Below are 10867 nucleotides of genomic sequence, written 5' to 3'. Positions count from 1 at the left end.
CGTTTTTGAGTGACTAGTATTAAATTATATCGAAACACAAACTCTGTGTTCGATTTAGGCGATTCTGATTTAATAAAGGGAATAAATTATATCAGAAGTACAAAATACGTCAAACAGTACATCCTGACAATAGTTTCTCTGGAGCGAACTAATGCGTTAAACGACTAAAGGAATAGTTAATGGACGAGAGTTCGATGCCTGAAAATCAATAAAAATAGTCCCAACAAAATGGGATTAGATACCTATCTGTAAGGATTTCAACAACCTTTCCAAGCAGACAGTTTATGGTTGACAGTCATACACTGATTCACACCGTAACTTTGAGTTTAATCAAACCCAACCTTATTCTCAATAGCCCGACAACTTGCAACATTAAATCAAGTAATAAAAGATAAGTCTTTAACCAAGATCAAGTGATAAAAGCCCCGACAAGGAAGACTGAAGAACATAAATTATGGTTGAAAAGGGACCCGAATGAAGGGTAGAATACAAGACAGGGAGAAGAAACAAATAAATGACAATGCTGTCCAATGAATTGCGGTGAAGAGATTTTTAGCGTGTTCTTTCCTTTTCACTGTGCAACCAATCTGCGTTAAATTTAACTGACGTTAATCATTTCTACCGACTATTCACCTTACAGTGATTAATCTTCGAACATAGGAATACTTTAATTCCAATAATTGAGCATCCTCTGTCTATGGAATATAGGCCACCAGTCAGCAATCTCCTACCGTCTCTGTTCTACGCTTTCATTTCAGTTTGTGGCAAAGTGATATGCATGACTTTTATGTCTCTCTACAGTAAAATCAAACATAACATCAGACAAAAACAAAAGAATTGCTTGTATTCCTAAGCCCCGCACTGTAGACATCTTAAAAGATGCAGCTATTGATGAGTCGGAAATCCAGAAACCATTAGAGAAAGGAAATCTAATGTTCACTGCTAAATGTCTAATTTTGTCTTCAACTAGGGATGTTCTTGAAAAGTTAACGTCCAGTAACAACCACGAGTCGTTGTCAATAAAACTAAGTACAGAGCAGTTCTTAATTGTTTATAGTTGCACGCTTCTCCTTTGATTTCAGGTAAAATCTGAGAAGTCATTCAGTGAATTATATATATATATATATATGTTCTAAAAATAATTACATAACTCATACCGGTTTGCAGTCATGGCCAGTTTGACGCAGATGCCAAATTTAACTGTAAAAAACTGATGTACGATATGGTTAACTCATATGTAGCAGAAATGGGTTTTGTAGAGACTTTAGTAATTTTATATCGTTGAAATCATGAGTCAATTGAAGGTAGACCACCATGGAAAACCTGGAAGCACTGGAAGGCCGTTTCGTCCTATTGTGGGACTCCTCAGCAGTGCGCATCCACGACCCTGCCTCGCGAGATTCGGACCCAGGACCTACCAGTCTCGCAAGCGAGTGCTTAACCACTAGACCACTGAGCCGGCATTCAACAGTGTTAATATCTAACTTCAACCAATCCACGAAGTTGGGCAACCGTTCACCAATTGTCTTCAGTGAGCTGATATCTCCCAACAGACCTGGTTGAACTCCACTGGTCACTGCTTCTCACTAGAACTCCAAGAAATACCTCTTGAAGTCATTCACTAGTCGTGGATGCGCATTGCTGAGGTGTCCCACAATAGGACGAAATGGCCATCCAGTGATTCCAGGTTTTCTATGTTGGTCTAACTTCAACTGACTCATGATTTCAACTATATGAAATTATATATAGCAGTCAACATTTTACTCAGCCATACCGTATGATCCTATAAATCGGTTCAGCAACATCCGAAGGAATTTGCTGATAGGTAAAATAAGATCTACTTCCTAAATTGTACCGTACATAGACTTCTATCATGTCAAATTAGCACTTAACTTTTCACGAACCGTTTTGTATAAAATCTTCAGTGAATTTTCACTTCTAAAAATGACTTAACCACGAATATATTGCGGATATTTAAAGACTATTAACAATATTATATATCATGATCTTGTTCCCTCTTATCAATTATTTCGCCTATATCGCATTTGTAATGCTTTTAGTTTGTCAGGAAAGTTTACTTTCAAATTCATGGATTTACTGAGGAAATTCTAAACTCAATCTGACTCCAAAGGGCTATCGTTCACTTTTAATTTGCGTCACTGGTGACTCGAACACTTATAGATCATCTTTTACTAGATAGTATACCATCAAATGTTGGCCACAAAAGTTTATAGGAATAGTACATTTCACAGGATATGGAAAGAATCACTAGAGCAACTTTGTATCGTTCGTTTAAACTTTCTGATTGATGTTTAGGACTACAGCTGACTAATCTCTTATTGGCATGTGTACATCCTGTTCAGATTGCCTTGATATTACCTTAAGTCACAAGCATTATAAACAAGGATGGTGGCTAGCAGTGGAATTCAGGACTCGTATTTCATCCTATCGAGGCAATCCACACAGGATAAATACATGTCAATAAGGAACTAATTAATTGTAGTCCTCCACATTAATGGTAACATTCAAAAAAACAATACAAAATGAATTCACACTTCACCCCCATTGAACAAGTTAGTGGCTATCAGGACTCAGTAGCTAAGTGAATATCGTGATGGCGTTTGGAGCGAACGGCACTGAATTGGAGTCGCAAAGTGAACATGAACTCTAGAATGAAGGTACATCCAACTGAAGAGCCCTAAATAGAACGAAACGCACCCTGAATTCCACTGTTAGTGCTAAGTTTGTTTCACGTTCATTGTCCCTATTCACCCCCCTTCGACTTTTTTGTGTATTGTTTTATACTACTTAATAATATTTAGTAAATAGTTATATTCCTAGCAATTTCTACTCTCAGGTTGTAACGCAGGTTTGTGTAATATTCTGATTTATTTACACATACTTATAACATTTATCTTATTTATCATCATAATTACTTTATCTCAATCATTATAGCAGCTATTCGCACTTTGACGCAATCATTTAACTCATGTTTAAAAGCAACAGTTTCCATATTGCTTGCTCTTAGTTCGATTTTCGCTTGTTGATAAACCGTTATCAAGTTTAGACACAGACAACGGCTGTCATTTTGTACTATCGGAGCCTTCTTATTTCAGACAAAAAGACGCGGTAAACGCCACAGACACCTCACAAGTTGAGGTTTGTAACTAATTTTTGTATGTTATTCAATCAAGAACTACTTCTTTAGACAAATCGTTGTTTTGTGAACTTCGATTTTGCGTGTATCTCAATTGGGTGATTTGGACGCTTCGATAGATTTAAAAACTAGCCACTATCCATCTTTGGGCAAGATATAGTTTAAACCTTGAAGAGATTTAATAATAGAGTGTTGTTTGTGGAGATTTTTAGTAATTTTTATATATAGCTTAAATCATGAGTCAATTGAAGCTAGACCACAATGGAAAACCTGGAAGCACTAGACGGCCGTTTTGTCCTGTTGTAGGACTCCTCAGCAGTGCGCATCCACGATCCCGCCTCGCGAGATTCAAGGCAGACAAACAAAAAATGAAAATTCTTCATTAAATAAGCGACATAGTTAAGAGTAAATGATATAGGGCTGTCTTACTCACTGTTTTTCGTTGCTATCTTTCAAACATGTTCCAAGATAGCAGTATACCTCGTTAAATATGAAAATCTGATAATAAAATGTCTTTGAGTGAGGCTGTGGAAAGATGGTTATTGAACTATCGGAAAATAATGAAGAAAAAGCCTGAAGACAGAATATATTTCATTACCTGAGGAACTTCAGAGAAAAAATGAACAACTTAACACCTATAGAAGATTAAATGTCATTAACTGGATAAATTTCTCCAGCTAAGAGAAACTCTGCAAAAGACGTAATAGACTTCACATCTGTTTATGCACTGGTGAACGTTTGTTTTGTAGTTAAATGACATGATGTATCATCATTTCTATGAATGAATGCATACAACTACAAAGTCAAGGCGAAATGATGAAGTTCCGAAACTCTGGATATAGTCAGTCAGTCAGCTACAACATAGGGTCAGGCACATATAGGCATCAGTCCAAGTTACCATATCTCATTAGCGCAACAAGATGAATACTAAATTTATAGAAGTAGTTACTTCAATGGTAGTAATATATAATGAATTGGTTCATAGAAAGACATATATTAAACAATTTTAATCTCACAGTTTAAGGGGAGACAAAGAGTGTATACACCTGCCCCATTATAATCGATTCTGAACCACGTCACATAGAGTCTCCAACTATTGATCACGATATTCGCATGGACCCCGACCAAGTAGTCTGCATCTACCAACATGGATCAGACCAGAAGTTAGTGACTTTATAGTCTGATGCCACGTTTTTGTTTGGCCGCACCTAACTCTCTTCCAACCGTCTCTAACACTAGTTAGCATTACGCATCGTGGTGGTCGGTGTTCGGACATGTATAATACATAGCCCAACCATCTCAGTCGATGAAGATTCATAACCTCATCAACTGATTGACCATCATTCCCTAATAGCCTGTTTCTAACCTCACTATTACTTACCCAGTGATCCCAGAAGGTGTTGACAATATGGCAAACTGTTACAAAAACACTGGGATAATAGAAACACGAAATGTATGTAAATCTGGAATCAATCAGTTTTTGTTTACAGTTTAGACTACCCCATAATGTATAATGAAATCAGAAATAAAAATGGAACATCACAAAATCCCTGAATATAGGTCCATCGACTACTTGAGTAAATTGAATGAACTGATTTGGTATAATAATGATATGGTATAGTATAATTTTGAATTTCTCACTTCTCACTTACTTACTTTACTTACTTACTTACTTACTTACTTACTCACTCACTCACTTACTTACTTACTTACTTACTTACTCACTCACTCACTTACTTACTTACTTACTTACTTACTTACTTACTTACTTGCTGACATTCTTACCCCTCATGGAGGAGCATAGACCGCCTTAACATCATTCTCCATCGAACTCTGTCCTGATCAATCATTTCCAGTTGCTAGTCATCCTTTTCATGTCTGCTTTCAATTCTCGACACAGTGTGTTCTTCAGCCTTCCTCCTTTCCTTCGCTTTTATTTAAAGTTTAAAGAACAAAATATTATTATCAAATGCATCTAATTAAACTTTAAATTTTCTTTATCATTTCAAAATCAAACGATTTTATTTTTGTATCTTATGAATCAACCAGAAGTTTGTGCTGATGATGTCATTCAGAAGAACGATGATGTAAGCTCCACGACCAAACCATCCAGCTCAGAGAACAAAACTCCATCAGAAGAAGAAGAAGAAGAAAAATAGTAACTATTGAGCTTTAACCAATTTTCCATGATGATCATTAATGCCAACTTCATACTACCTTTTAAAGTTTGAACACTTTGCTATTTCTATTGACAAAATATTAGCCTTAGTTATTGTGGTGAGATCACGAACCGATCTAAATTAGATAACTATTGAAAACTTAAAAGCACCGGATGACTGTTTCGTCTCGATATGGAGCTCCTCGGTGAAAGCAGTCACTCATGACCTTATAATTGGTAACCGAATCAACGGCATTCAGTCTCACGTGCAAGCACATCACCCCTAGACGACTGAACCGGCATCCAGTGGTGTTCACATCTGACTTGGTCTAAATTTTATACTGTTCTAGTAGTTTGAACATACTGATTACATTTGTTTGTTATTTATCAACATCATTTTGTTCGAGTGAATATTATTAATGTAATAAATGAGTCCACCTTCTATAATATCATCTCGTTTCTGTTCTGTCATGACAGTCTTTCATAACAAATAATTCTTGCTTAACTGATAACTATGAAATAAGTTACAGGTGAGAAGATATTTTAAAGTTGGATATTGTTATATCGATTGCCTGAGTGAGCGTGCCCTCTTTAATATATGAACGTGATGATTCCCGTCAATCAGAGAGGAGTGAATAATCAATCAGACCAATGATACACACAAAAGCCGTATGGGCAGTCTTGAGTACTTATCAGTCCTGCTATCTGCCTAGCCCAGCTAGTTAAGTCCAGAACACCAATAACAGCCTCTGCTATATGAATCATTATTATTGTCAAACATACTGGGTTTATATACTAATCAAACAGACCACATCGTACCATAAAATAGAAAATAATACTTGTACAAGATTTGGCCAAATGTGGCTGTGAATGGAGGGAACAGTAATTAATAGACTGGGGATAACTCAAGAATGGTAAATCATATAATAATAGTTCATAGGTCAAAATAAAGCTCATAATACGAGGGACAAGAATATGAATAGTTTAGTTACTTAACGATCATACAATAGGAAATATGCATACCATATTGGTCCATAGAGAGTTCTCAAAGTTACCATTCGTAAATCTCCACAGGATATAACAGATATCATTTGCATCATAACAGAAGTTATCCGAAGAACAATTATGAATCTAGAAGTATTATACAATAATAAAATAAGGTTAATCCCACACCTAGAAAGACCCCATAGAGAATGATGTGAGAAATACTTTTGCAAGTTGAAAGATGTTGTGATACATTGAGATTAAAATAGGAACAAATACAGTAATTAGTCTCTTGAGAAGGCAAAACCATGTATTGCATTATGAAGATGATAAAAAGTAGTGGAGCATCTTGAACTACTAAGTGTTTATAAGTAGTCTAGTGTAAAATGCAAAAAAACGAAATCTGAAGCATGAATTTTGTGATTGGAGAATAAATTGCTTAGAAAAGGTACCCTATAAGACGTTGATCAATATGAAAATCATAAAAACCAGTGATGTTACAGTTTTGATCATCGGAAATGATAACCTACAGTCTACGGGATTTAGTAATAAAAATAATGATGAAATTCATGCTGATTTGATCTTTATTAAACAATTATTGAAATCCAGTAAACATTGAACAGCTGGTTCGTCTTGATACGGTACTTCACAGAAGTGAATTGAAGTTAGATATGCGAGCCACTGAAATGGAAACTAAGCGACGTAAAGTTTATATGCTCATTACAAGGTTTCAAAGGTCTTGAACTTGGTCTCTGGTAGGATTGTGATGACACACTGTGAAGTGGTCCCATACAAGAACGTAAGGTCAGTCCAGTGTTTTCTGATTTTCATTGACTATATAATAAGAACTAGTTCTTGATGTAAACTTTTAAATCTAAACATCATCACAAACCTTTTACAATAATAACAGTCCATTTCGTTCATAGTAAACAAAGTCATCATAAAACCATTATGATGAAAGTGTAAAAACAATTACGATTTCATCTTTGGGGAAATGAAATTTAATGAGGTACTTTCATCATTCTAGATCCATATGATCTTCAATGAAGTAAAATAACTCAAAAGGTTCATTAATAACATTCTAAATTAGTTGTCTGTACAAATTTGAATAAACTGAGCTATGAAAGTTATGTATTAGTCTGTTATAGATATGATTAAATGTATTACGGAGAAGATACTTGTTATGACTTTACAAAAGAAGACCGTACGTCAATTTGTTATGATTTTATGTCCAGCTTTAATCAAGTGAATTATCCACCAATCGAAATACGACTTTTCTGATCTTAACACTGTACCAAATCAATGACGTTCAACTGGTATGAGCAGTCTAGCATCCTTATTGGTCTTTTGTTCACCTAACCCTTCCAATTGAGTCCACAACACCAATTACAACTTCTGATATGCGAATCATTTATTTCAACCATACTCTGTTTATATACCAGACAGATAGACCGCATCACATCATAAAATAGGAAATATCATATGTACAAGATCAAGTCAAAGTTACTGTGAACATGGGAGACAGTAATTAATAAACTGAATATAATATGGGAACAGTAAATCGTACAGTAATAATTCATAGGTCAAAATGAAGCTTATAATAAGATGAACCTAATCATGCACAATCTAATTACTTAATAGTTAAACAATAAGAATATGTATAGAATAATCGTCCATTAATAGGTCCTGGGAGTTACTTAAAACTATTTATTATCACTTGTTTGGATCATGAAAAACATGGTAGTAAAAAACATCGGGTTTAATAAAACTGGAGGATACAAGCATGCGTTTCTTCGTAGCCTAAGATTACTGTATAATGTATGCTTTTATCTTAACATAAATTTGAGTAGATCAGTGATTAGAACAAAATTGTGTAACTGGTAATTATTAACAGTTCAATACTGGAAATCTACATAACATTGTTTATTTATAATCACTTGTTTTTGTTTATTTGTATCTTCCCATTGTTATTTTGGACTGCAAATGATCAGTCTCTTATTGGCATATGTACATCCTATGCGGACTGCCTCGATATTGCCTGAAGTCACAAGCTTTATAAGCAAATATAGATAGTGGCTAGTAGTGAAATCCAGTTTGACGCGCGTTTCGTCCTATTTGGAAATCGTCAGCTGGATGTACCTGCATCTCAGAGTTGATGTTCACTCTGAGACTCGAACCTAGTACCATTGCTAGCCACTATCTATCTTTGCTTATATTTTCATAGTTGAAATCATGATTCCATTGAAGCTAGACCATCATGGAAAACCTGGAAGCACTGGACGGTCGTTTCGTCCTATTATGGGACTCCTCAGCAGTGCTCATCCACAATCCCGCTTCGCGAGATTCGAACCCAAGACCTACCAGTCTCGCACCAGAGCACAAAACCCCTTCTGTTTTGCTTATTTTGTTTATTTATGATTTTAAAAAAAAGAAAAATTTCTTTTGTTAATATTTGCTACTTTCCTGAAATTGTATAAGTTCATGGATAGAAATCAACTATCAATACAATTTTTCAAACTTATTTATAACATACAATTGAAATCATGAGTCAATTGAAGCTAGACCACTATGGAAAACTTGGAAGCACTGTTTGACGGCCGTTTCGTTCTATTATTGGACTCCTCAGCAGTGCTCTGGAGCGAGACTGATAGGTCCTCAATTCAAATCTCACGTGGCGGGATCAACCATATATAAAAAATTACTAAAAAAAATCTCCACACAAAAAAAACCCTCATTTATAATATCACTAGAACAATTAAAAAAATTTGATTGGTTAATTTTTAATGTGCGGCCGTTAATAAATTATCCAATCAATGATCAAATATAGATACATATCATTAACCAATCAGATTTATCGAATTTCCAATCCTTTTATTATTCCTTTTTTGATTGGTTCATTTTATTCGGAAGGTTTTTTTTTTAAAATTTTTTTTACTTTACACAAAAAACCCGCATTTCATCAATTTATCTTAAAAAGTGTATTACATATTATTTGGCCAAATCATTAGAATTTTTCGTTTATTACTCCTTCTTCTTCTTTTTTTTCCTTTTCTTTCTGAAACTTAAAAGGAATAAAAATGTTGGATTCTAATAAATTTTCATCATCCGAAAAACAATTGAACATATCTGAAACTTGGAATTGGGCAAATTATGATATTAGTCTAAATAATACTAATCATAATGGTAATGGTGTCAGTAGTACATTAACTCCACAATGGAATTCTAATATACCCGCATATATAATAGATCAGACAACTTTGAATAATACATCTATGAATATCATTTATTCAACTACATTATCAACTATAAACAATAATATAAATTTATATAAACCCGCATATTCAACTAAATTGTATCATACATATCAGGGTAATATTGAACAGAATAAATGTTTAACTAATTTCCCTAATTCAAATCATATACATTTACCATCTATTGAATCTGTTAGAAAAATAACATATAATAACAATAATTTGAATCATAGTTATAATAACGAATCCTATTCAACATGTCACTATGATCATCAACATAAACCTGAATACACCTTACCACCAATTACTTATCCTAATATTGAACAATATGAAACAGATTTAAGAAACTTAACTAAAACTAATGAATTGAATCATACTACTACTCATAATAATAATAATCTTGATCAAATTGTTGATTATCTTCCAGTAATTCATACAGATACTACTATTACTAATTATTTAGTAAGTTCAACACCAAATCCATTGATTCATTTAAATCAAATTGATCAATATAATTTGATAACATGCAATGAATTGAAAGGGAATGATAACAGTTCCAATATCATTCATGATGATAAGAATATAATTGATGAGTCCAAAGACAATTCCAGTTTAACTGTTCAACAACATTTATGGGATATAAAGGATTTGAAATTACCAAAAGTGAGTACCGTTATTCTGTGAATTTCATGTAATAAAGATGATGATGATGATGATGATGAGTAATTTACTGTTTGCTTCTAACTTCCTTTTAAGAAAAGAAAATTGATACTGATTTGACTCCATTCGGTCTTCATAGTTGATTGATTTTATGGTTGCGTGTTTTCCAAATTTTATACATTGAAATTATTATCGTATTGATTATTGATCATATGGAATAAGTTAGTAAACTGATCAACTTATGACATACATCTGAAAGGTCATTTCTTTAAATTTTATAGATACCCCTCTTTTCCCTGTTATTTAGGGTGTGAATGGAGGCCAGTATTGGAATCCACGACGCATGGTTTGTTCTATTTCGAGATTTTTCTATGTTTTTCTGTTATAGGGAAGAATTTAAACTGATTAAAAGTCAATAATTGAATGATTAAATTATGGGAAATTAGAAGTAGATAATTTGTTAGACACATTCTGATAGTTCCCTTAGATTGACATTAGTAAAAGGACTCTAGTGAGAAACTATGATTAATGACTTAAATTCACATGGTATTGTTTGTTTGAATCTTCCCATTGATGTTTAGGACTGCAACTGGTCAGTCTCTTATTGGTATATGTGCATACTGTACGTATTGCCTCGATATAGCTTTAATTCACAAG

General features: G+C 33.9%; 1 protein-coding gene across 1 annotated transcript in view; it reads left to right on the top strand.

Moving 5' to 3' along the window:
* Window positions 1-9376: 9376 nt before the first annotated feature.
* The window catches only part of Smp_152660 (glial cells missing related), a gene marked incomplete at both ends in the record, with an annotated part of 17368 nt that continues 15877 nt past the window's right edge, over window positions 9377-10867 (top strand). The window contains 3 exons of the mRNA XM_018790437.1: window positions 9377-9490; window positions 9668-10213; window positions 10518-10556. Of these exons, the coding sequence (XP_018646253.1) occupies window positions 9377-9490; window positions 9668-10213; window positions 10518-10556 (699 nt within the window). The remainder of the gene's footprint in view (window positions 9491-9667; window positions 10214-10517; window positions 10557-10867) is intronic.

The sequence above is a fragment of the Schistosoma mansoni genome (assembly GCF_000237925.1).
Source record: "Schistosoma mansoni, WGS project CABG00000000 data, supercontig 0097, strain Puerto Rico, whole genome shotgun sequence".
Taxonomy (NCBI): Eukaryota; Metazoa; Platyhelminthes; class Trematoda; order Strigeidida; family Schistosomatidae; genus Schistosoma; species Schistosoma mansoni.
This window is presented reverse-complemented; position numbering and strand designations above follow the sequence as displayed.